General features: G+C 45.0%; 1 protein-coding gene and 1 long non-coding RNA gene across 5 annotated transcripts in view; both read left to right on the top strand.

Annotated features, from left to right (window-relative positions):
- Positions 1-21,787, top strand: part of LOC124286625 (CDK-activating kinase assembly factor MAT1-like) — a 65,092-nt gene extending 43,305 nt beyond the window's left edge. For all 4 annotated transcript variants that reach the window (XM_046723007.1, XM_046723009.1, XM_046723010.1 and 1 more), the window contains one exon: positions 21,252-21,787. In XM_046723007.1, coding sequence (XP_046578963.1) covers positions 21,252-21,408 — 157 coding nt within the window. In that variant the 3' untranslated portion in view covers positions 21,409-21,787. The remainder of the gene's footprint in view (positions 1-21,251) is intronic.
- An 888-nt stretch (positions 21,788-22,675) lies between these two features.
- On the top strand, positions 22,676-25,117 carry LOC124286624. Its single transcript, XR_006901081.1, has 3 exons — positions 22,676-22,941; positions 23,127-23,311; positions 23,571-25,117. It is a non-coding gene; the product is annotated as an uncharacterized LOC124286624 (long non-coding RNA).
- The last annotated feature ends 2,368 nt before the right edge of the window (positions 25,118-27,485 follow it).

Here is a 27,485-nt window from a genome sequence, read left to right as displayed (position 1 = left end):
GGCCTGCATCACTATGTGTACAATGTGAACGTTCCTGTAGATTGACTGACCGTCTCCATGCCACGAACCTCCTACATTCAGCACTTCTTCAGTACTGTCATGGTAGCTTGGCTAATTGAACGTATCCTATCTCAGGATAGATTCCTTCTTCAGTGGCAGTAGGAGAGATCTCCTACTTCAACTGAACCCGAAGGAATTGAGTCGCCTTGAGTCCAGTCCTTCAGTGGTGGCTCGACGAACTGAATGTCTGCGCTGGAGTTTCTATGGTACCCCTAGCGCTTTTGCAACCCAAGATTCTTTGTCAGGTACAAGACCTGTTTCTGTTGACGTCAGTTCAAGTTGTGACTCTGAGGGGATAACTACGGCCTCTATAATTTTTTCTGTGTCCACACATCAGGATCGACGACCCTCACGCATTGATCTTTCTTTCTCCAGTGCTCACTTTCTTGATCAGTAGGTGGCAGGGCTGTGGTCTCCCGCAGACCGCACATGTCACATCAACGTTTTGGAGCTCAGGGCAGTGATTGTTGGGATCACTCATTGGCAACACCTGTTACAATCAACCTAGCTTTTGAATCGATTGGACTATGCTGCAGTCGTGTGGCACATTAATCGAATGGGATCCATGGGGTCTCTTCAGCTTCTTCAGTGGACACAACAGTTTTTCCACTTAGTGGACTCTCTCAACATCACGGTCCAGGCCAATTACATCCCAAGGGTGAAGTACGTCATTGCAGATTCTTTGTCCCGTCCAGTTCAACCATACCAAGCATGTCACGTTTAAGACTTTCTTCCTCCTGGCCCTCGCGACTGCTGCCTGCATCTCCAAGCTTCACGCACTGGATGTCACCCAGTTGCGCTTCGAGAGGACCCGACATGACAAAGCCCTTCCTGGTTTGAGGTGGGATCTCGTCGCTAAAACCAGTTGCCTGGACAGCCGGACAGACTATTCGCCTTCCCACCGCTGTCTACTATTCTGGGCCCTGACGACACCGAGGATCTCTCCCTATGTCCTGTCCAGACTTTACGGGTCTTTTAGCTGCCTCCAAGGACAGTAGTAGGTTACGCAAGAGACTGTTTATTTCTGTGTCATCTGCCTCATCTACAGAAGTCTCTCGTACCACACTGACCTTCTGGATGTAATCTACCATCCTTCATGCCTACGCCTATGCTGACTTTCCTCCTACTACAGCCAACCCTCATGAGGCAAGAGCCTTGACCTCTACGACTGCGCTACATAGAACTGTTTGGACACGGTCTTCATCTCACCCTACCTCCGGGATCTGTCTGTTACTGACGTGGAAGGGCTTCACCAACTGGGTCCATTGGTTTTGGCGCAGCAGTTGTCAGCTCGCAAACGCGCAGATAAGATGCAGTTCCTACCTTCGTGTAGGTTTTGCATTCTCTATATCATGAAAGATATCGGTCCTATCTTTCTTGTTGGTATGGATTATATTTGGGCATAGACCACTTCACCTAGGGAACTAGGGCGTGTTTGCACTGTCATACCATGACTCGATAGACTGAGAGGCCAGTCTTGTGCTACATGCACAGGTGGTCGACACTCCGCTTACTGACCTCTACTCCCTGAGCAATTACGTCAGTGAAGTGTTGATTTCCGATTACCTGCGTGGTTTTCGAAGCGTTCCGCTCCAAAGTCCTTTTTCACCTGGTAAGTTTGGGGGATTGGTACTGAACGTTAAACAAGTTGAGCAACCGGGCTATTCCCTCTTTCACCGCCTTCCAGCGAGTGTCTGTGGGGGGTAGTTTCGAAGCAGGGACTGTCCAGATTAAGGTCTTCGACTTTAATTCACTGGGGTCACCTGATAAATCGCAGGGAGGCGGGGTCCACTTGCCAAACTGCGTCCTTTCGCTTGTCAAAAGGTGTGGCTGAAAACTACATTAATTCAGGACCGCCCACTCCCTAGAGTTTTTGTGCTGTGTAAGCTAAGGGGTTTTCAGAAGCAACCCATCACAAGTTCAGAGTTAGCATATCGGGAGTTGGTGCTTTCTCCTGGCCTCCTTGTGTTATGCGACCTCACGGTTGTAGAGTTCACACAGGGTAATCTGCGGCCCACCTGCCAACCGTGGGATAATGCATACCGTGAGATAGGATAAGTTTAAAAATTTGGAAATTTTACTATAAATTGTATATTTATATACTTATCCTACCTCATGTGATGGATACCCACCCGACCTGCCCCACATCACAGATTACTGGAAGCTCCAAGACGAGAATGACAGGCACAGAGCGTCAAGTGATCATCTGAGCAACCGGCACGCTTATGAGATGATTGACAGGTTGTGCTATCGGTGTGGGGGCAGAGGTCAGGGGGGTAGAGGCCAGAAAGCTTTGAGTCAACTTAGCCTACAGCATGTTTCCACACATGGTTGTAGAAGAAGAAGAGAGGTGCATACCGTGAGATAAGTTAAGTATATAAATATACAATTTATAGTAAAATTTCCAATATGTTAGGAAGAGGAAGTTGCATGGGAGCATGTGCAGTAGTGACGACAGTGTTTTGACACTGTGTTATTAGTTCTGAGTAGGAAATCATTACAGTCTTAGTGGGATAAGTACTGTCGCGGCCTGGGTGTAAAAGACAATTCATTTCACTTATGCTATGACTATGGATCTCCTAGGTCACACATGAGACAAGAACCATATCTTTCTCTCTTATCAGTGGGCATCATCTAACATGCTTACATCCTTCTACCTACGCAATTTTCCAGAAGACCAAGGTTCTTTGGTTCTTACCCAGTCCCTTGTTTCTGCCCAGCCTCTTCCTGTGGCAAAAGATGGGGGTTGATTGGGTCAGTTGAACAATGGGGACGCTTGTTATCCACTAGATTTTTTGTTGTTCTTGGATTGGATAAAACAACTGCCTGGACCAGCAGACTCTTGCAGTAAGTTATAACACAGACCTGAATGCATATGTTCTTCTGGCTGAATAGCTTGAGTCTAACACCTCCAATGGTAGACTGAGGTCAAATTGGTGAGCAGAGATGATGCAATCAGGGATAAATTCCATTTTCACACAATGTGGATGAGAAACAAACCAGAAGTGGAATTTTAATAATGCCATCATGACGTCATCAGATGCACCATAAACCAGAAATGACATAACATTCACCAATATCTTTTAGATTAGCGGCAAGAAGGACATCAAGTGTTTTTGCAACAACCAAACGCATGTCTGTTTGTTTTATCGGTTAACAGTCACTTTCATTTACAGTTGTCTTTCTTACTTATTTTGGATGTACTCTAGGCCTATCCCTAAAAGTGCAGCTTAAGGCCAACCCATCTACCCCTGCGAAATCCCAGAATACCTTTCTTAAGGTAACCTAGGAAAGATTTTGATTTTCCCTAATTTCCACTAGGGGAGATAAGTGTAAGAGTTTGCATTTTATGTACCACAAGGAAGAAAGACTTGGACTTTTTTTTATTTAATTCTAAACCCATGGGTTCAAAACAAGTTTCAGGAAAAAGAAATTCAAATGTTGGAGTTTTCTAAGAATTATCATCGTTGTTGATTTCAAAATGAATTACATATTACATTATGTAGTTGAAGGTGGCTGTAACTGTGCTGATAGAAATAATGGTTATATGATGGGTCTACAATGATGATCAGGAATACACATTTTTTGACAGACAGACAGTGTTATTCATGTATTCAAGGCGCCATGGCCCATATTACAGAAATGCGTGACAAATGTGTTGTTGCTGGTTTTACATTACAGGTACATTATCAGTGTTGTCACATGATAAATCTAAGAGGCTCTTTTAAAATTACAATAGAGATATTATTAAACACCTTATCAAGCAATATTTCAGCTCATATGCTGAAAATCTAATCATAATTTGAAGTATTTCTTATCTTAAGAACTTTACATAAAAACTTTGCTAATCTTAACAATACGTTTTTGTCACTATTCAACATGATTCTAACAAAAGTGTTCATAGAAGGGTTATTTCTTATGCTAGGATGAAAACATTCTATTCTTACAGCTTCATAGCATTGACAAATCATTAAGACATGAAATTCGTCTTCTACAAGGAATACATTTTTACTGTGACATCATAACCAAAGCCTCTTGCTAGCAATTATATTACAATGCCTTCCTGTTTCAATTCATAACCACCCATGAAGGTCCGGGTTAGAATGTGCCTTCAGTAACCCATGCTTGTCGTAAGAGGCGACTAACGGGATCGGGTGGTCAGGCTCGCTGACTTGGTTGACACATGTCATCGGTTACCAATTACGCAGATGGATGCTCATGCTGTTGATCACTGGATTGTCTGGTCCAGACTCGATTATTTACAGACCGCCGTCATATAGCTGGAATATTACTGAGTGCGACGTAAAAGTAAACTCACTCACTCACTTAATTGATAACCTGAAATTGTTACACCTGAATTTACAAATAACAGTTCTTAGATGCAAAGGAATGTCAATTGAAAAATAAGATTTAACATGTGACATAGTTTTACATTTTTTTATTTATTTTTTCCATTTTTTATTTCAGTACACCAGGGTTACATGTTTGTACAGTAGCATACAAGTTCATACAGTTCAGACAGTGCAGCTATATTAATGGACAGACATGTTATGGACAAACAAATGATACAGTTCATACACGGTAGCTATACCAGTGAACAGGGTATAATGTTTACCTTCAGAAAGAACATGTTGATGGCAACTTATAATCTGTGGGTAGAATGCTGTATTAATAGAGAAGACAAATATCACACATGGCAAATAATGATAACAAAAATATTAAAAAGTTAATATCGTAATGGCTACTTGATGAATTGTCAGTGCTTTTCAAGAGCAGGAGAAAAAGATCACATTGAAGCAAATATCTCATAAGACATTTAGTGGCAGTTGGTGTACCAATGTTTATCAAAGGATAATGTAATAATACTGTTACACAATATATGGTACAGAAGTCACATTACAGTTAGTATCAAGTTGTAATGATACTTATGATAGTGATGTTTGTAAGAATGGTTTGTATTGTAAGTTCAATCAATGGTAGCTGGTGTATCAATGTTTGTCAAAGGTTGCCATTTCTTATTGAAAGTGTTAACTTTCAGATTCATATTTGCAATGTATTTTTCAATATTCATTATATCCTTGACTGTTTTTACAAACGAGTCAAAGCAAAGCTTATTTGAGTTAATACTGTTATTGTGAATGAATTTTTTCGCAATCAGAATCAAGTGATTTTGTAATACAAGCATCTGGGTAGTCCAAAGAAGACAACTTAGTTTTAAATTGACAATTCGTTTGACACTTGCTCAACTGTGACGTAATACAGTGCCATTCTTGACTCAACGAATCAAGTAATCTCTGTTTGAAGAGAGATAAACATTTTAACATTACCAATGCCATGACTTATCCACACGACTCCAAAACCAAATTGAAACAAAATATTTCTCACATGAGAAGCCCAGTTGTTTCTACCCACATCATTCAAATTTTTGAGCATTAAATATAAGGTAATCTATTGTAATCTAATTGGATTATTCTACACCAATTCTTTATTGGTTTCAACATATAATTGTATTGAAGTGTTTCTCTACCACTTTCACCAAGTGCCATAACATCACATGTATTCTTGTGTAGCCATAATATTCTCTTACAAAAACTAGTGTGTACTCTTTCGATGGTTTTACAATAATGTGTGCCCCAAACTTCAGCTCCATAACAAACAATTGGAAGAATCATTGTATCAAATATAGTAGTATATACAATGGGGGTTCTGGACCACTTTCAACCAAAGCCTCTGCAAAGCCTTATTTCACAAGTAAGGCTTTGGTCGGGCCCTTAGCTCTTGCTACCATTACCCCTACTATGAAAAAGTTTGGGGGACCTCCTAGCCGCGCCGGGGGTATGGCTGGAGTGTGTTGGTATCCTGGGATTGCCGCTATGCTGGAGGTAACACTGTGCCGTACGGTACGATCAATAATTCCGCTCTTACAAACCCCCTACCTGGCCCATCCCTCAAGTAGTACAAGTTAGGCTCGTCTGCTTTGATGTCCACTTTATCTATGTTGTAAGTTTTGACTGACCATATAGGATCAGTGGCTCGCTTACGGCTATCACCCTCGTGTTCCCCCGGCTGGTATAGATACCTCACTAGGGCCCTATCTGGTATCTGTTTCTCCTTCCCACGCAATGGAGCAGCCGGCTCTGCAACTATTGATTTTAGTTTGATAGCGTCTGCGGTTTCTTATCAGTGAGCGGGTGACTTCATGGTTGATTGCCGACACCACCTTGGGTAACCTCGCGACCCATTCAGTCGATCGTTTTCCGGGGTTGCCATCTCCTAGCATACTGATGTCCGAATAAGCTCTCAGCCAAAGTCCTATTAAATCTCTCAACTATGGCTTGGCTGCGATGGGCTCCAGCCGTGCCACGCCTGACCTTTGTATCGTGTTTGGTTAGCAGTTGTGACATCGTCACCCATGAACTCCGCCGGGGTCAACTTGCAGCTCTGTTGGCCCGTCAGCGGACTGCGTTTGTATATGCGTTGAATCCTCTGGCTACCTGGGCGAATCTTTGCGGTCAAGGGCTCGGCTTCCTTGTAGCGACTGGCTACGTCCACTACGGTTAAGGCATACTTGTACCTCTTGTCGTGGGGTAGGAACAGTAGGTCTGCCTGGTGAACGCTATTAGGTATGTTAATACCGAACCTCCTTCTAGGCACGTAGCGTGGTGCCGGCAAATAGATCTGCCACAGGGCTTGTTTTTCAAGCCACGCTTTGGCCTCCTCCGGGGGTACTCGCGCCATTTTAGCCAGCTTATCTACAGCGCTAGCTCCTTTCCAGTACCCACGCGGGCTATAGTAAATAGCCTCAAACTTTCTCTGGTTCAATTTTCTCATGTCCATACGCGTACGTGTTTATCCCATCAATAGCTATCCAACGTTTAGTGTCCATAGGCGACAGGGACGTCTTGTTTATTGTCAGTCCGTATATCCTATGGCCATCACTTCTAAGTGTGTTCATTTTATGCCTAAATGTGCGGGTCTTGAACAGGCTTCCTTGAATCTGGCGTGTTTGATGTGTTGTTTAACCACGTGCTTCTTAACACCCATAGCCTTCCCGGATCACCATTGTCGGCCTTCAGTATGGAATACATCGCAGGCCTCAACCCTATGTGTACTTCGGCTATGGAAGTGCGGCACACTTTCGTCCTTCATCTTACCCAGGACCTTTTTTATTTACCGTGCTGTGTATGGCATGGTCCTTGGGGTGAGTCGCTAGTGTCATACAAATCAAGGTGTTTTCATGTCACTCATTACCGTCCTCGGTTGAATCTCCATCAGCAGGGAATCCGTGTCCGGTGTACAGCACTTCACACCTGTCATCGTACTGTTTCTTAAGCTCGTTGTAGTAAAAGTGGTACATCAGGTGTTTGGATAAATCGAGGATGCTCATCCCACGTAAACAGGCGGTTGAATTTTATGTGGCTTTTCTTCATGTGTAGGGCAACTAGGTCATCGGTGAATATCTTGCTTTACGGTTGAATGCGGGACTGGCTATCAGTTTCCTGAGCTTGTCTTCCTCATTCGACCGAACCAGCTTCCGCGGTCAGCGTTTCCTCAGGTTTTCCATAGTCTTACCAAACACCGAGGTTGTTCATGAGCTTGTAGAGATTTTTCTCAAAGTCACTGGTTGCAAGCTTTGGAGGTCTGTGTTCATTCTGATGTAAGGCTCCATCCAAGGGCTCTGGTTGAACGAGAGCACCCTGTGTATTTTGGTCAGCCTCATACCCAGCGACAGGTACAGCTGTGGAGTTGCGATAAGTGAAGCGATGTACTTGGTCTTATTCATTAAGTTAGGCACAAGTTTTTCAGCGTCTGCCACCCGCCCACCTAATAAGTTATGTTGGTACTCAGACATCCAGTCTGGGTTAACCCTCATATCGTTAGGGGCCAGGGGTAGCTGTTATTGTGATGTGTGTAATGCCAGGGTATTCCAAGTCAACCTCGAGGATATAACCTTTATTGAATCTGGTGCGATGCTCATAACATCGACCTCCTGTGGCTTATTCGAACCCCCTGTGGGTAGATACTGGCTCATGGCCCAGCCATACAGGTTGTTTCGCGTCGAGGTAGAGAATGTGATTGGTTGGCTTGCTAGGGTCATAGCCCATAGCGTATTGATTATTTGCTTTCGTATGTGTCGGCTTGGTTTGCCATGGAGATCCCACCTGCGCCAAGCCTTTCTCAATGAATAGGTGCATGTCATAATCTGTAAGCAATTCCAATTTAACTCCGGTCTTTTAAGCAAGGCATCCCGACAGACCTGGGCTGGTGTAATACCATGTGGGTCGAGTTTATACTGCTTGAAACTGCGTCCGCCTAAGCGTTTCAAACCACGTCGGCTAACAGCAGTACATCTGTCCTCAAGTACAGGTCGTGATAATCCCCAGGTTCTTACAACCCAGTTTATCCCATACGTTAATCGCGTGTGAGTAATCATCTTGGGATATTGCTGAGTCGGTCAGATTGCTGTAAAATTCTCTGATTGGGGGTAGTCTGGTCTCGGCGAACTTGACCCAACTATCCATGTACTCATAGGGGTACACACCCTTCCTCATAAGCAGGGGTCTAGAATCTCGGCGTCTGTGTATCGGTCGGTGATAGGAAGGTATCGTTGGCCTTGACCAGACTGTCTAATGAAGACAATAGAAATTGCACTGAATCTATGAACCTAAGGCCGTTTAAGCTGAAGGAGATGTATCTCTCCATGTTGTTGGGGATGCCGTTATATTACCATCGATTTTTTCGCGATGGCCTGCATGATTAAGTGAAAGTAAAATTGCCCTCTCAAGTTGTGAAGACCCGCGGGGATGTTTATTGTCTTAGGGATGATTCTAAGTTTGAGGTCTTTTGCTGGCTGTGGCCCGGCCTCTATACTTACGGTTCGTGGCAGTGATCTCTCACCGAATCACCATTCAGTGGTGAGTCACACACATGACAATTAGTGCTACAGGCGTGAGCTAGCCTGTCGGCTTGGGTCATACGCATGGGGCTGACTCTATACAGTGCATTCCTAATAATTTTTTCTTCTTCCTGCAAAACACTTTAGAAACCTTTCAGGCGTCGGGACCCCTATACATTACGGGCTTTCGTTTCCCCATCACAGCGAGGGCGACAATGTATCCAAACCCACAGGCTTCATGCTCTTGTGTTTGTGGGTGGTGAGCTTACGCCTGTGGGGGGTATCCAACAACTGGTTTAACCAAAGGCTTCAAAGTCGAAGTATATGATATAAGGCACAGACATTTGGTTCTTGTGGTTTGCGAATTTTAGGATATTGTCACCTTCTTTAGGCATAATGGAAGCTCGGTATAGCCGTCTGCCCCACACCTTAGCTAAATCCTCCGGTGGGATTCTAATAAATCAGCTTCGTGTGAAGCCATGTAGGCACCGTTAGCAGAAGTGGGTCTTTTCTCTGTGTGCCGATTGGTCATACAACAGCCTGCTAAAGTGTTTTATCCATGTGTAGTGGTACTTGTCACCTCGCTGGATCATGAATATATTGATAGCGGTGGGGTCCCCAGCGGACTGACCCTAATGCATTATTGTTGTGTTACCTTCCGTTGCCCAAAGACATTTATAGCTAGATTATTCTGTTTTTTCGATTTTAGTGATCTGGGATATGGGGGTTGGTTCATCTATACCATCCCAGTTGAGCCCATCGTCTTAGGGATAGCTAGAAAGCCTGTCTGAATGAGTGTCAGCTGGAAACAAGGCTGACCTGATAGCTACTGATCAGGCAATCGTCTCCTCTATTCTTAACATTGACCATGGCATGTTTTTCCTATAGTAGGGAGGCAAGTCTAGGTATGACCGCCTCTGAGCAGTGCGTAGTTAGCTATGTCTAGATAGACATTATCGATTTTATCTACAGTCCACCGGACCCCAGGTGTGTAATGGCGTTCTAGGTATTCCATTATCTGCTGAAAACTGGTATGTCGATTGATCGTCAATGGTCTCTATATGGGTCACAACCTGTTGTTTGCCCGCGGAAGTAAGGCTGAGCGTGCTCAGTGACACCTCCCCACCTTGCTTATCGGCGACATTTTCACTGTGATTTGAAATTTGATACTTCCTAGACTGTTTAATTCCTGGTTTATTTATTTTTATCAGCTATGAGGAGGCTTCATATCAGTAATGTTTATATTCTATCAACTTGCATCGTAACCTCTCAAAATATTTGCCTACAGCGGCGCTCAGTGGGTATAAACTGTAGGTCAATAGCTCTATTCTGCCGTAATAGTTCTACAAGCTGTGGTTTCCTCATTCGGGAATACCCACCTAAACCCAAATCCGTGCCTCGGCTTGTAATTGTTTTACAGTGGGAGGTTTTGCCGCGGGGTCATGTGATAACAATGCGACTAACCGGCTCTCCCAGGTTTGAATAAACCCGTGTGCCCAAGCTGTTTTGCTTGAGCTTTTAATTGTTTTACCATGGGAGGGGTTTGTATGTTAAGTAATTTCAACAAAGGCTGGCTTCCGCGTCGAGAATACCCAATAACACCTCTCTGCCTGGCGACCGGCTTAAGTTCACCAACAGTAGTCATAGTTGCGTTCACACCTAAAGAGAACCAATGTCTAATTGGCCCACCGTAAGGTAAAATCAAGATACACCTTATCGATTATTCCCTCAACCCACCGAATATCGCAGCATAGTAGGGTGTTTTTGTAATACTTGCAGCGAGTCGTCAACAAGTATATCTATATCCCCATGCACATCTACTTTGCCCCATCAAAGTAATTCCAAGTGTTGCCCAGCCCATGGCACATCAAACCCTACTTTTACAATGATTGTAAGCGAGCACCCCTTATACAGTTCACTAACAATCATGGGTTTGAGGGCACTAATATCTATACTTTTCCCCACATCCATCTGCCAGCTGCTCAGGCAGCCTTCCCTGGGCTCAATTTCCTGAAACATAGCTATACATAGTAGGTGTGTATAATCTCTAATTGGGACACTACACTGCTATCTTGAGAAATTAAGCCTCGTTCCTTTATGTAGGCCTTTTTATTCTAAGTAGATGAGGTGATGTCTGACTACGTTAAGCCCGTGAGCTTTACATAGACAGTAGTGCCCTTTAACCCCTATACCGCACACAGAACACCGTAGTTAGGGCTTCCCATGTGGAAACAACAGTACCCTGAGTCCTGCATTTCCTACCACAGGCCTCGGTCTTCCCCATAAGTATGTATTCGCATCGGTATGGAGCAGGTCTCATGTTTAGCATACTTATATGGGTATTTAGTCTAATTGTTTTTGGCAACCGCAGTCGCTGCTATACCCAGTGCTATGAAGGCCAGTTCACGGTCCATTTGCCCCTTGGATGGGTGTGTAGTACTGAAGCGAGAGTGTGGGTTTATTGAGTGGTTGCAACTGTTTACCAGTTAATAAAGTAGTATTCTTTCGCTGCGTCGTCGACATCGTGGAATGTTTGAGCGGCATGGTTTTCCACGCCTGAGTTGTTCGTTAATGTAATCGATCCTCTGGAGGCGTTTTTAGGCGTGCTCAGCCTGTGCTGTTTGTAGGTTCTCAATGGCGAGATCATGCGTTTTCTTTCTTCCTGTATTTCAGCCGGCGTGTGACTCTCGTAGTTTGAGAAGGAAATTACTCGGAAAATGCCAGGGCATTCACTAGCAGCCCACCGACCATCATAGCTATCATTGGCCATCCTATATCTATTTCATAATATTTTCAGGTAGTATCCCTTGTTTTACTAGGATGTCTTTTGTAGCCATCGCCATACCAAGGTTCATTATGAGCATACCCATATCCTGTAGGTTGAAATCTAGCTTGATAGTTGGTTGTTTAAGCACCATTTTGGTCAACCGGTAGTATCCTACAGCTAGACTGGCGACCACTGTGTGGCGTGGTATCGTCGTTGATTGACGTTTTCCCCTCAGACATTATGTATATGATATAAAATATTAAATTATAACATGATATGCGAATTCGACCTCTAATTGGGGGACGGATCACGGAATTGTGAGGTTTCCCTCACTGTAGAGAACCTCCCTCCCTGGGATTCCTGTAGCCGTGTATATAACCCGCGAGATAACCACGGCAGCAGTTACACCTACAGCCAACAAAGAGTCGAGTCGGGTGAGTCACCCGTGATAATTTTATGTTGGTTACACCACCGTTTTTACCGGCAGCTACTCTCTTAGGATTCTTCTGCCTGGTTACTGTAGGGTCACCTCCTGGGGTTTCCCCAGTTGTTGGGGTTTCCCGTCACCTCTGAAGGGTCTGGGGTGGGGTCTCCTCCTTGGGGGTTTCCCCATCTCCTCCTGTGCAGCATCCATCTATACTACTATTATTATTTTTTCCTCTCAAATTGACAATGCTTTGCGTGATAATCGCCGCCCGTCACGGGGCTAACAACATACCGTATTTGTGGTACAGCTGGCAGCTAATAGAGCTCAAGGCGTGTTGATAAAAGGATCTTTCTCGAGGTCTTCCCACAGGTAAAGCCCGGCGTTCCTGGGGATGGGAAGGAAGTCTGACGCAATACCAGTGTATATCTGGGTCATAGCCGATCCTATTGTCTTTGTCATCTCTGCTCCGAGCGGGACTCATTATCTGGCGTATAGCTTATCGATTTCTTGGCTGACATTTTATGAATTTTATCTGGGTGTACTCCCCAAAGTAATGTTTGGCTTTGCCGCCAACAGACAACGCCACCAGTTTCTCTCGCTTATCATCGTCCACCTGTGGTGATTGGGGTACCAACAATTGTTCCAGCAGTTCATCACACTCCATCTTATAATGTAACAAGTAAGATTTAGTTTTAACTATATAATATACGATATAGGCGAAACACAGAGAAATGAAGGTTAAGTTGCACACGACAAACACTTCAAATACCATAGCTATAACTACTAAGTATTTATACTAAGCATTGCTAAGCATTTGCTAAGCTTTGCTAAGCATTGCTAAGCATTGCCGAGCATTGCTAAGCTAAAACACCCTATAGGCTACTGGTTGATCGGTCTTGAGCACGAGCTTAGCGTGTTTAGTTTCAGCGAGCTGTTTCTTCACCCGTTCCCGTTCTAATTTGCTCATCACATCGTTCTCTCTCAAACACTCTTCGAACGAATCCCTGTCCTTGCAGTGAAATAAGGCCACCCATCGCGTCTGCTCCTGAGGTCTTTCAACACCGAGTTGAACTTTTCGTCAGTACCCATGCGCTGTGATTTGCATGCGGCGGAAGGCCAGATGCGATAGCATGTCTCTCTTTTTTGTTATCTCGCGATTAAATCTGCAGTCATCCAGTATGAACAGAATCGACTCCCCTTTAAATTTCATATGGTAAGCTTTCAACCAGTCCTGCAGGCGTGGTCGAGGTCGACTCTGTAATGCGTCGGGTCCGTCATCACCCAAAGGTCTTTCCGTTAATGCGTTTTATTCATGCTCAGAGTAGGGCACATGATAGCGATGTTATCAAACACATCCCTGTAGTACCCCTCCAACATATCCAACCGCGAAAGCGGTCTTCCCACAACCAGTCTGCCCGCACACTATGGCACAGTGTGAATTGGCCGGGAGGGTAAATCAGCAAGCAATAGCTTGCTGGCAGGCAATGGCCTAGTAGATGGCTTGCGCGAATCTCCCATTGTCTATATTAAGTTGGCGTCCATAATAGCGATACAGATATAATTTCAACTTACCAGCGGGTTGAGCCTTCTTGGTAATCTGGATAGTAATCCCTGGCTGCCATTGTCTATCGCGGCGGACGCTACCATGCAGTTTATCATCATCTGTGGATGCATGTCCAACCATAGAAGTACTTGGTGGTCAGGTATTCACCCGATCTTCGCGGAGGATAGGTCAGGTCCTTGGTTATGTGGTGTTGTTTGGCTGGTAGCTTTTTATCTCATCCCACTGCTGGTATGGCCTCATACCATGACTGAACAGCTGGTTGGGCGCGCCCTCGATGGTCACTTCCACCTTTTCAATCTTCGGGGTTGAAAAACTTTTCGCTGTCCCCTCGGAGCGGCTCGTAATCCTCCACTGGGGCGACCAGGATGCCTTTCATCGATCGGCCCCACGCGTTCAGGTTGATATTCCACACAGTGTCGCTCTTATCTCGCCGCGACTGATCTATGCCTCAGTATGCGATCGTACAGGATGGCCATCTTCCCAGAGTACTGGCCGAACCTGCCTGGCCAGCTCGGGCTAGTGACCATGTCAAACTCAGAGAGATGTTATCTATGGCGTAACTGGCCTCATCACCGTTCGGCGTCACGCACTACTTTGCTGTAGTCGTTAAGCGTTAGCTTCGTATTCAAGCCTATCACCCAGCGGCCTGGTAAAGCGGCGTGTCCGTGAAGCAACTTCGAAGTCGGCGGCCGCCAGAACCGGTTCCATGCGGCAGGCGATGGCCTTTCACCGTCCGTGATCTTGTCTAGCTGGTCTTGCGTGAAGGCATACCCTATCGCGCTGACAATGGTCGATTTGCTGATACCCTGGTACGGCATTGACACGTTCTCCCTCGCTTTTCCAGAGATCCCGTAGCAGTGAAACGCGCCGCTGTCGTCGATGCTCAGCACCTCATTACGCTGATCTTGATGGTGGTTTTCTTGATGATGGCTCGACCACGTTCCGCACTAGCTCCGCGTTTGTCGTTGGTGGAGGTCAGCGTGAGGTTGAGCATAAAGTCGAACCGTGCCTGGTACAATGAGGTCATTCTCACCAAGGTTTGGAAATCTAACCAGCAGAGTTTGATTCTGGTCTATCTTGCTGGGATTGTTGGTGATGGTCACCGACTGGCGCCGCGGCTCTGGCGCCTAGAGGCTCTCGACCTTCTGAAAGGATCTAGTTTTCTACCATACATTGTTATATAAATGAAATATATTTTAATACTAAATAATGGCCGAGTACATACCTATGGATGATATGTGGGATGATAGTGCCCAGGCATTCGAGGATGACACCACATTCACTACCCCTTAAGTACTGAACTTGTACAGCCTGCTGTCGGCGATTATTACAAGCGCGGTTGAAAATAGAGAACAACATCAAGCCGTTGGGGAGGGACTATGCCAAGTTTACCGTCGATAAGAAGGGCGCGCTGCGATTGAAGGCTCACCGAGTCGATATCATAAAAAGGCGGAAGCCGTATGCTTTGTCAACACTCACCAGTCGCCATGGGGTCAGCTGATCCGTGATGAACTAGGCTTCATAGATTACTGGCGGTAGCGACCAAAGCTTCCCGAAGGCCGTCCAAGATCTGCAAGTAGCCAGGGCCAATACTGGGGATGCTAAAAGCGTCAGACAGTATCGAAAAACTATTGACCGCATTACCATGACAAACCCTTGCGGGTCTCGAATTTCCCTGAGGGAACTGCGAGGCCTAGGCAAGGCTTGAAACATGTACGCGGAGAACTTCGTGAACAACATGGGAAACTTAGCGAAATCGATGAGCACATCGCTCGCGAGAAAATAAAACTCCCCGAAGCGGATGGTGATATGAAGCGTCGTATCGAGGATAGAATAAAAAACTTGGAAGACGAGAGACGGACTCGGTTGGAATCCGCTTCCTCTAACCGGGAAGCCATCCGATCCCAGATCAGTCGCGTAGGGGAAACCATCGATCGAGTCCTAAATGAAGATACCACGCTAGCTAACAGGATTCGGATACTGTTCCAGGAGCAAGGCATCACCATCGCCAGCATTCTGACTGCATTGGGTTTCATCATATCAACCCTGGTGGTGTCATTGACAGGGGGTAGACGCCTGCACCAACACCAACACCCACAGGTGGTGTCAAAGACTGGATTAAAAAACTCGGGGAGGCCCTGGCTAAACTGGCTGGTAAGGCTGCCGAAGCCCTGCCCGGCATCCTGGGTAGCATCGTCTCGTGGTTGTTGGGCGCTCTTGCTAAAACTGCCACGTGGCTTAGTCAAAACCTGTGGGCAGCCATCGTCGCCGTGTGGCGGGTCTGGTATACGTAGCGGCTAAGAAATTTTTAACCAAATAAGCCCCAAAGCTACCCCACCAACCACCAGGGCTGTTTTACGATCGATGTGCTGCTGATTGGATTGTGGGGGTGACCCCACAGGGGGTGTTGGTTGAACCCTAGGCTCCGGGGGTGGCGCTACTATACCCGTTTCACCGGTTGTGGGTGGTGGGGCGTGGGGGCGTTGACATCGAGGTTGGCCAACTTTTGGTCTGCCGTGGCTATGACTATTTCGTTGTTGTAGCCCACCACTTTTTACTCTCAGTTGCATATCGCCGGGCCATGTACAACCCCACGCCGAACCACGTAGTCGACTTTCGACCTGGCATATTCCAACACGTTTTGGTAGCGTTTGATGGCACTCGGTAGATCAACTGGAGCATTGATAGCATCCTCAAGCGTTAACAACGAACTGTTTCTGGCGTCGTGAAGCAGTCCCCTTACCCAGGATGTTGGAGCAGCGTTTGCGTCTGCGCGCAACAAAGAAGCACACGTGCGTTCTAATCGAGTCGTTTAACCTGATTACCCCGGCGCGAAAGTGAACCCTCTCGGCGTGTCCAGCATGAACATTTTTCAACCGTCTGCGGTTGACTGCTCCACTTTCTGGACTGTGAAAGCAACACCACCTTTAAAGTTCATACGGTCATCCCTCCATTCATTACTTGACAAAGCAAAGTCCTGGCGTAGTACATCTCGTTTCAGTAAATCATCACTGACTTCTTTCACTGGTCGCGCCCCATCATATGGAATACCCAACCCATGGTTCGGCCCTGACAAAGCGCCAATCCGTCTTCGGGTTTAGTTGAATTCATTGCAAATCACGTTAAGTAGGCCGTCTATTGTACTGGTTGTTTACTGCGTCCCATGCTTTGTCCTGTGGGGCGGGGCACTGATCTCTTTGAGGATCGTCTGACCTGGTAGTACCGTGAAACATGAACACAGACTGACTCAGCGGTCCACGCCCGAGTGTTGGTTAATGCCACACCACACCCGTTGTAGCACACCACACGGCAAAGTTGAGTTGATTCTGCCAGAACTGCATAGGGTTGTTGAACCAAAGCGTGGACTGCCTTGGCGTTAGTCACGAAAGCTTATACAAGCTGAACACATCTAAAGCTGGGAGTCGAAATGCACCCCATCAGCGACCCGCGATCTTCATGGGGAAGAAATCTCACGTCCAGTTTAGGGTAAAACACACCAGGGGAGTAAGACACTCCTTGGGAATACATTTTAAAACTATTATATAATGAGCATATATACTCTAACATGTACATAACACTTCCAGGAATAACGGCGTGAGGCAGTTCAGCTGGCCTTTAGCGATCGATATCACGTCCGGTCAACTCGAAAGTCGCACTCTGCGATATCACCTACCTACGCCAATGGACTAACATCAGCGCCAGCAACAATAAGCTGTTCGTTAGTGGAACTCGCAGCCAGATAACTGGCGGCTACTACAGCGTGTGCTTTCGCTAGCGATGAGGTCTTCAAACCCCTGGGAGCCGAACTCAAGATGAGCGACTCAAAGCGGCACAGTGGTGTTAATCAACAACGGAAGAAACTCCTTGAGGCTCGGCCGGCCATTGGCGAAACACTTTCGGTATGTCACCTGGCGAGATAAAACCAACAACAACCGTCACAGTCGAAGTTACCCGACCTAGTACCGTGCGAGCTGTACATTCATCTAGGTCAGGTGAGCACAACGTACAACATTCAAAGGGGTCACCCTTCCACTATACTGAGAGCCGTGCGGTGAAAGCGGAGAAATACAGCGGACGGTAGAACCGAGTCGTTTTCACCGCTGGCAGTATAAGAGGTTGACTCAGGGCAACATACCTGAGCTGATAATATCGGTGTTAGATATAAATCATAATCCCGTGAATATAGGATACCTCAGCTTAACGCTTCACATAAAATGACCAGCGCACAAGGTCCGGGGTGAAAAAATGCATCAATGTCGGGATCTCCGACCTTGGGGACACAGCGGTTTCGGCGGCTCGGAGTAGATGGTAAATTATGCGCCTTGCAACTGAAAAACAACATTTACAAAGCGTTGAAGTCCCCTCCGGTGGAGCTCTAGGTGATATAGTAGATACCACAAGAGCAACAGTCAACACTAAGTACACCCTTGTCAACACCGGTGATGATAACTGGATAATATACCCATCGTTCGGGGCAAACTGTTCGACTTAGGCGATGTTGAGAGCACTACCGTCGCCCGAAACAAGCCATATACACTTTCGTCTTCACGAAGATGACAAGTGGGTGTTGATACCAGATAAAGGCGACTGGTTTCTCAATATTAGGCTCGGCTCCCCTCGTGTTTCACGGATAACAAAGACAACCACCTAAACAAAGTCGTTAACAACGGAACCCTGCTTTCGTGAAACTACGTCCCGACTCAGAGGCGTAGCATAGTCATCAGCCCACTCGCCAGTATGGCAGCCCACATGCTATCGAGTAAACCCGAACATGCAAAGCGTGACATTGCAGTTGGTGTCTGAATTGGCGTGGTCAGGATACTGGAGAGTCTACCGGCAAACTCAACACTGATCATCAAAGTCTACCTAGGGGAACCATCGGCGGGGTGATGTCGAGATCGTGAAGGGGATCAAACTTCGGTGGGTGAAGCGACACCAGTATCAAGTTTGCAAGCGTTTACGTCGCGGGTGGGTGTCGGCTCCAACACCAGTCTGCAGGGTGTCACCGTGATCGTGGAAAACATGATATCACTAACCAAGATCTTCCTACCTGACAACATACACTTCATGGGGGTGAAGTTCACCCTGAACTATTATCAGAAAACCAGTTGGAAATTATATAGTAATAGTATTATAGCAATGTCTTGGCTTCACCCCAACACTACGATTAATGACTTAGGGGACCGCGGAGGGATTCGATCAGCCTGGTGAGGAAGGCTCATACGTCCTACACTTAAAAGACAATGTGTATAGGCGGGCAGCAATGACCGATCATCTACCCAAGCCCACACTTTCGAGGGCCTAGGGGACACGGAGGATTTGATCAACCTGGTGAGGACAACTTATACCTCCTACACTTGAAAGACAACGTGTATAGAAGGGTGCCGTTATCATATTTTAAAGAGCCTGAATGGTTACTCAACTTAACCCTCCCTCACCTTATATCTCATTAGACAAAGATGGTTATGTCTCTGAAATTAAGAACAACGGTACCTTGATCACGTCTTTCATTCCAACTGGAAAGGTGATACTTTCTAACTCCGAATATTTACCTAGGGACACCCTGTTAATTTCACCCAGGCAATCCCAGTTAATAGCCACCCACCATCATAACATAGTAGGGGTTAGGGCTATGGAACCAGGCTCCACACTCATCGTAGAAGTCGCTCACAAGGGTAAGTTTGATTCGGACGAATTTAACCCATCCCCAAACTTGCAGATTTTACCCGGTGTAACAATACGTTGGGGTGACTTAACTGTAGGAAGTGGTTTTACCGTTGCAGATTAGTTATACGATTTGGAAGCTCCCAACAGGGATTACTACCCCAATAATATACTGCTTTGGTGTTGAGATATACCAAAGTTACCTATTGACCCTTCCCTTATCTACACATCACGAGAATCTCAGTTTTATAAACCTCAGATGCGTTGACCGACTACTAAATGAAACCCAATTAAAATATCTTTTGTAATATATATTATAGGATGGGGCTATACCCAGTCGTAGAGGAGTAAGCGAAGACCCTGGAAACCGTGAAGCGGGTTCCGCTTGAGAGACAGTTATGTGATGTGAAGCGTCAACTAGAACAAGACCGCATGACACGCGGAAAGCACTATGTAAAAAGTACCACAGAGCTTTCAATATATCGTGGGCCGGGGCTGACACTACCCTTATGGCAACCAGCATGGGGCTAGGAGCGGCAGGTGTTGGGTTGTTAGCTACCATCGTGGCTGCACCTATAGTACTAGGTATCGAAATAACAGCTGGGGTGACAGGGTGTTAGGGTTACGCTTAAGTTTGCATCGCGCAGACTGCATCGTAAGGCATTGAAACACGATGAGATCAGGGTTCTGGCGAAGCAAAGCTGAACACGGTAAAGTGGCGTATTTCCACGGCACTCACTGACAGTAAGATCTCAGAGGAGGAGTTTAGTTCAATCCTCTCTGAACTCACAAAATATAACAAAATGAAACAAGATATTCGGTCCAAGTCTCGTAAGTCTACTATCAGCGAGGATGAGAAAAAAAAGTACATAGAACAAGGGGTGAAAAAAGCCCGGCAAGCCTTTATTACAAACACCAAGGAGATCATAGGCGATTCACATTAAACTGTTTCGTCGAAGTAAACATGGCATAGTGTCATAGCGGCACGTTAGACGCAGCCCAGTATTGGATGGTGCAATCCCTGGATACCAACACACCCCAGCCATGCCCCCGGTGCGGCTAGGAGGTCCTCCAAACTTTTTCATAGTAGGGGAAATGGTAGCAAGAGCTAAGGGCCCGACCAAAGCCTTACTTGTGAAATAAGGCTTTGCAGAGGCTTTGGTTGAAAGTGGTCCAGAACCCCCATTGTATATACTACTAATATCTTAAAGGTGTCAGTACAAGAAACGAAACCATATTTTCTTTGATAGCTTGCCTGAGCTGATAAACAGCTTTGTACTTTGGACCATGACAAAGTTGGTGTGAAAACCACCCCAAGATATCTATAGTTATTAACAATATCAATCTTTTGGCCTTTAAAGTACTTTGTAGAGGACCACCTCTTCGGAACAACATAATTTTAGTGTTTTTGTACATTGACCATCATACCAGTTCTTTCACAAATTGTTCTAAGATATTAATTTTTCTCTGTAAGTTGATAACAGAGTCAGATACACCTGCTACATCATCAGCAAAGAATAATGCTACAACATTTGGATATTCTTGTGAAACAAATATACCACTGCCTCCTTTCTGCTGTGGTGGCTGTAACTGTGCTGATAGAAATAATGGTTATATGATGGGTCTATATTGATGATCAGGAATACACATTTTTATGGATAACAACTCCTTTTATTCTTTATACATTTCAGAGCTAATTCTTGCTCCTTCATCATGTAAATTCTTCATAAAGAATAAAAAGAAGTTGTTATCCATAAAAAACGTGTCATGTATTCATGTTTGTCCAACTTCAAAGTGCCTTTCAAGAACTTCATTGATGATCAGTTTGAATCTGATGCATCCATACACTCATGTAGAATTGCTTATCTTGCAGGTACCTCTCTCATGTCCGCCCAGCAACAGACATGGAACGTCGCGGAGGCTTTGAAGCCAGGATAGCCTGCCAGAGAGCTCTCCATGATGCTCTTAGTGGACTCTTCTACTTCCCAGAGACTGACTGCAGTTCAGGACTGCAACCTATGGTGACATGAAATATCTAACAGGCAGCTTTCTGAATTGTGCAAGGTGTCAGGAGATGGAAGCTGTCAATGATTCTGAAGTGGCAGATAAACGCTCTCCCTTGTTCAGTAGTATTTGCTGGTTATCAGGATCAAGCAATAGCTGGACAGGTGCACAGTGTTAGCTTGGTCCGTCAAGTACCTGGAGACCATGCTACACCTAGGCATCTTTGACAGACCTCTGACAAAGGACATGTGTCGTAGTTTTTCAAGGATGCATGTAAGGCAAGGCTGTGTGTGTATGTGTTTCCATATAACCTGGAATGAAAACTCATACTTGATTACATCTTGTCCCCACTCACTTATCATGAGTGCATCATTAAAGTAACCCAGTCTATAGGGTTAAAACTGATTCTCACTGCGTCATTAAGATGGCCCTGCCTGTATGGTTGTCATTGTATCATTAATATACACTATGATATCCAATAATAAAGTCTGTCTGTGCAGGCATGTAGTGATCCCATGTTATATAATGTCTGTGCAGGCATGTACCAGTACATAATGTCTGTGCAGGCATGTAGTGATCCTACAGTACATAATGTCTGTTCAGGCATGTAGTAATCCCATAGGACATAATGTCTGTGCAGGCATGTATTGATCCTACAGTACATAATGTCTGTGCAGGCATGTAGTGGTCCCACAGTACATGTCTGTGCCGGCATGTCGTGATCCCATGTTATATAATGTCTGTGCAGGCATGTAGTAATCCCACAGTACATAATGTCTGTGCAGGCATGTAGTGATCCCGTAGTACATAATGTCTGTGCAGGCATGTTGTGATCCCATAGTACATAATGTCTGTGCAGGCATGTAGTAATCCTACAGTACATGTCTGTGTGGGCATGTAGTCATCCCGTAGTACATAATGTCTGTGCAGGCATGTAGTGATCCTACAGTACATAATCCCTGTACAGGCATGTAGTGATCCCACAGTACATTATGCCTGTGCAGGTATGTATTCATCCTACAGTACATAATGTCTGTGCAGGCATGTAGTGATCCCACAGTACATAATGTCTGTGCAGGCATGTAGTGATCCCACAGTACATAATGTCTGTGCAGGCATGTAGTGATCCCACAGTACATAATGTATGTGCAGGCATGTAGTGGTCCTACAGTACATAACGTCTGTGCAGGCATGTAGTGATATCACAGTACATAATGCCTGTGCAGGCATGTATTGATCCTACAGTACATAATGACTGTGCAGGCACGTAGTGATTCCACAGTACATAATGACTGTGCAGGCATATAGTGATCCCATGTTATATAATGTCTGTGCAGGCATATAGTGATCCCATCTTATATAATGCCTGTGCAGGTATGTATTGATCCTACAGTACATAATGTCTGTACAGGCATGTAGTGGTCCCACAGTACATAATGTCTGTGCAGGCATGTAGTGATCCCACAGTACATAATGTCTGTGCAGGCATGTAGTGATCCTACAGTACATAATGTCTGTGCAGGCATGTAGTGATCCCATGTTATATAATGCCTGTGCAGGTATGTATTGATCCCACAGTACATAATGTCTGTCCAGGCATGTAGTTGTCCTACAGTAAATAATGTCTGTGTAGGCATGTAGTGATCCCGTAGTACATAATGCCTGTGCAGGCATGTAGTGATCCCGTAGTACATAATGTCTGTACAGGCATGTAGTAATCCCATAGGCCATAATGTCTGTGCAGGCATGTAGTGATCCTACAGTACATAATGTCTGTGCAGGCATGTAGTGATCCCATGTTATATAATGCCTGTGCAGGTATGTATTGATCCCACAGTACATAATGTCTGTGCAGGCATGTAGTGATCCTACAGTACATAATGTCTCGGCAGGCATGTAGTGATCCCATGTTATATAATGCCTGTGCAGGTATGTATTGATCCCACAGTACATAATGTCTGTCCAGGCATGTAGTGGTCCTACAGTAAATAATGTCTGTGCAGGTATGTAGTGATCCTACAGTACATAATGCCTGTGCAGGCATGTAGTAGTCCTACATTACATAATGCCTGTGCAGGCATGTAGTGATCCCACCGTACATAATGCCTGTGCAGGCATGTAGTGATCCCACAGTACATAATGCCTGTGCAGGTATGTAGTGATCCCACAGCACATAATGCCTGTGCAGGCATGTAATGATCCCACAGTACATAATGTCTGTGCAGGCATGTAGTGGTCCCATGTTATAATATGTCTGTGCAGGCATGTAGTGATCCCGTAGTACATAATGCCTGTGCAGGCATGTAGTGATCCCGTAGTACATAATGTCTGTGCAGGCATGTAGTGGTCCCACAGTACATAATGTCTGTGCAGGCATGTAGTGGTCCCACAGTACATAATGTCTGTGCAGGCATGTAGTGATCCCACAGTACATAATGTCTGTACAGGCATGTAGTGATCCTACAGTACATAACATCTGTGCAGGCATGTAGTGTTCCTATAGTACAAAACGTCTGTGCAGGTATGTAGTGATCCTACAGTACATAACGTCTGTACAGGCATGTAGTGATCCTACAGTACATAACATCTGTGCAGGCATGTAGTGATCCTACAGTACATAACGTCTGTGCAGGTATGTAGTGATCCTACAGTACATAACATCTGTGCAGGCATGTAGTGATCCTACAGTACATAACGTCTGTGCAGGCATGTAGTGATCCTACAGTACATAACATCTGTGCAGGCATGTAGTGATCCTACAGTACATAACGTCTGTGCAGGCATGTAGTGATCCTACAGTACATAACGTCTGTGCAGGCATGTAGTGATCCTACAGTACATAACGTCTGTGCAGGCATGTAGTGATCCTACAGTACATAATGTCTGTACAGGCATGTAGTGATCCCACAGTACATAATGTCTAAATAGAGAAGTCTTATGTGTTGATTCCCAAGTTGAAACTATAAGTTAAATGGACATTAGTCTGTAAAGGAACTCAGTGTGAAATCAAAGAACAACAAAGAAATGTGATTTAATAAACAACTGTATTCTAAAACTTAGAAATCACTACAGAGAACTTACAATGGCAGTACAACATAAAATTGCAGTGCTAACTGAAAGGCAGAATTATTTACACTCTGGTGAGTGGTCAAGCTCAAACAACAGTGGTCAAGCTCCCACAATAGGCCTTGGCACTGTATTCTGTGTGAAAGGTGCTGGTCTTCTTGTAATGTTGGATGTCATGCAAGATGCATATGTATCAAAGTTTCCTGAACTATTGATAACACTGGATCAGACAACAGTGAATATTGGGGAGGGTCGAGAAATGTCCAAACCAGTGTTGTGTATTGTCATACCCAGCACACCACTGCTCTCCACTGAATCTTCACACAAACAATGTCCTACAACACTTTCTACAATATCTACAAACACTGCCACATAACAGAATATTCTGCATGTTTTTCTTGAATTTCATGTTTAAGATGATTTCTATACTTCTGTTCCTGTTGTTAACAAGACGCCTTTACCTCCCTCAACCCATTACATTAGCTGGTAATCAGGTCCTCCAACCACCAGATAACATTTTTACTGGTGTCGCCAAACAGGCTAATTCCGAAACGTGTCATTTACTTATCTATCTATCACATGTCACCTTTTCTCCTGGTAATAAGCGATCGCCTCCGTGGTGTAGTGGTTAGAGCGTCCGCCCGGAGAGCGGAAGGTCGCGGGTTCGATCCCCGACCGCGTCATACCAAAAGTCGTTAAAATATGGTACTTGTTGGTCTCTGCCTGGCGCTCGGCATTAATGGGTACAACAAGGACTGGTCGGCTCGGAGTCAGTATAATGTGTCTGAGTGGGGTATTCATGCTTCACTGTGGCATGGTATCTCAGTGGGCTAGCACTATAAAACCAGCTTAAGTCTGGGCTAGTACAAGCAGCCGCACATACACATACACACGCATGCACGTCGTCATATGAGCGACATATTCTCAAGCACGACCTAAAGCCCAATTTCACCTCACCTCACCTGGTAATAAGCGACCTAAATATACTGTTTTCCACATCTACAACTGTTCAGAGTCAATGAATCCATGTTTTTCTATTAAATTTGTGGATTAGGGCATTACCTTTAGTTTGATATCCCTTGAAGTCGCCAATGAGTTGTGATCTGGAAAAGATTTCCTGTTTAAAACTCAGATGTGTCAACCATATCTGGGAAAATTCTGTTTCTTTGCATTGAAGCAAAGTTTACTTACCGATTTGCTTTCTAGCACAAGAAGCCGCTGTTACAAATTTCTATTTTTCTTATGATCCAACAAATGTTTTACTTTGTGGTTGTGTTGAATATTGATCGAGAAGCAACAATGAAGGCACTGTTTTGGATGATATTTAATCGAAACAGATTCTAGATTACCAAAAAAGAACACCTGTAGTTGTTTCATGGGAGGCGCCATCTTTACTTACGATTCAAATTACGAACTGTTACGTGACAGAAGACATATAAACTTCACAATTCATGTTTGTAAATAAAAAATTGAATTGTTATAGTAGACAGTTTTCGAGAATCATAATATTAATCCCCAATAACAACTCAAGAAAAACTCACCACAACACATTGAAGTCAATCCAAACATCGTGCACCCCACAATAGTGCTAAAACGTGTTTTTCAAGTGCCATTGGTCACGTGATCTTATCATTGCACATGCATTCGATCGCACATGTTCCCATCCACTGTACAAAGTAAAAAACACTTTAAAGCACTATTCAGATCAGTCAATTCTTATGCAGCGCCACTCAAATGTGCAGCGTGAACGTGTCGTTGGCATGCTGGAAGCGGGAACGTCAGTAAGTGACAATTGCAAGGATAATGGGGTGCAGCCGTCGGACTGTTTATGACTCGACTGCAACAAACTGGCACTACTGCTGATCGTGTGACGTCACAGGCGGAAGACCCGTCAAACTGTGTTACGTCACCTCCGTAACCGTTTTTTTTACGGCTACAGGAACCAGAAATGAGCTGTTTAGGGTCACCTTTGTGTTCGACGACCATATCTCGGCACCATTACATCGACGTCAGCGTTTGCTGTGGACCTGACAACACCTCCGCTGGACTCACAGAGACTGGAATCGAGTTGTCTTCCGTGATGAATCAAGATTTACCCTCAGATTCGCTGATGGTAGGATGAGAGTGTGAAGGCGACGCTGTGAACGTTATGCTCAGCGTTGTGTACAGGACGTTGAAAGATTTGGGGGTGGAAGTGTCATTGTTTAGGGTGTTTTCTGTGACCCCCTCCCCCTTTTGAAAATGACCAAGACCACATTGAAGAAATATTTTTCGACCCGAGCTTATTCCATTCATGGCAGCACATAGTCCAGGTCGGCACTTTCAACATGACAATGCCAGACCATATACACTATGATACAGCCACCTTGACCAGGAATTACCTGCAGAACGCAGGAATCAACGGCTGTCAGGTCACCTGATCTCAATCCAATAGAGCACAACTGGGATGCACTTGGTAGTCGTCTGCGGAACAATGGTGCCAACTCCCCAATAATGTGTTTACACGCATTAGAAAGTCCACGAGGAGGCGTTGCTTGGCAGTTGTGAACGCACGGGAGGCCATACATGCTACTGAACGTTTGAAACGTCAGATTTTATTTCTTGTGACACTTGAAACTTTGTTTACGCCTTTTATTGATAAATTCTGTAAACCGTTTTTTTAGCATTGTGATTATTCTCGGTTCATCCTATCGACCGTAACAAATAAATGATAACCTCTATCCCACAATCTTGTGTCATTTCTTTTATATATATAGTTTAATATAGGATTCTGAAGTTTCTAGTTTGACTCAGTATAGATCTTGTTGATGCAAGAGGTTGTGACTGAATGAATAGCTCGTACAATATCTGGTGGCCTATCCACAGTGACAGGTTAAGAAAGCAATATGATGCGACTGTTTCTGTAAAGCTGTCTGTCTATATTAAAGCGACATGAGGGTTAACTTGCAACTTCAAATGCCTTTATCTTGTCCACTTGCCGAGTCGGAAGACGTTATCTGACAACACGACTTTCTGGCACCTTCTAACACTGTTTCTG

Source organism: Haliotis rubra, unplaced genomic scaffold (assembly GCF_003918875.1).
Source record: "Haliotis rubra isolate DU_JTF1 unplaced genomic scaffold, ASM391887v1 Scf388, whole genome shotgun sequence".
NCBI lineage: Eukaryota > Metazoa > Mollusca > Gastropoda > Lepetellida > Haliotidae > Haliotis > Haliotis rubra.
Note: the sequence above shows the minus strand (reverse complement) of the source record. Positions and strands in the feature narration are given on the sequence as shown.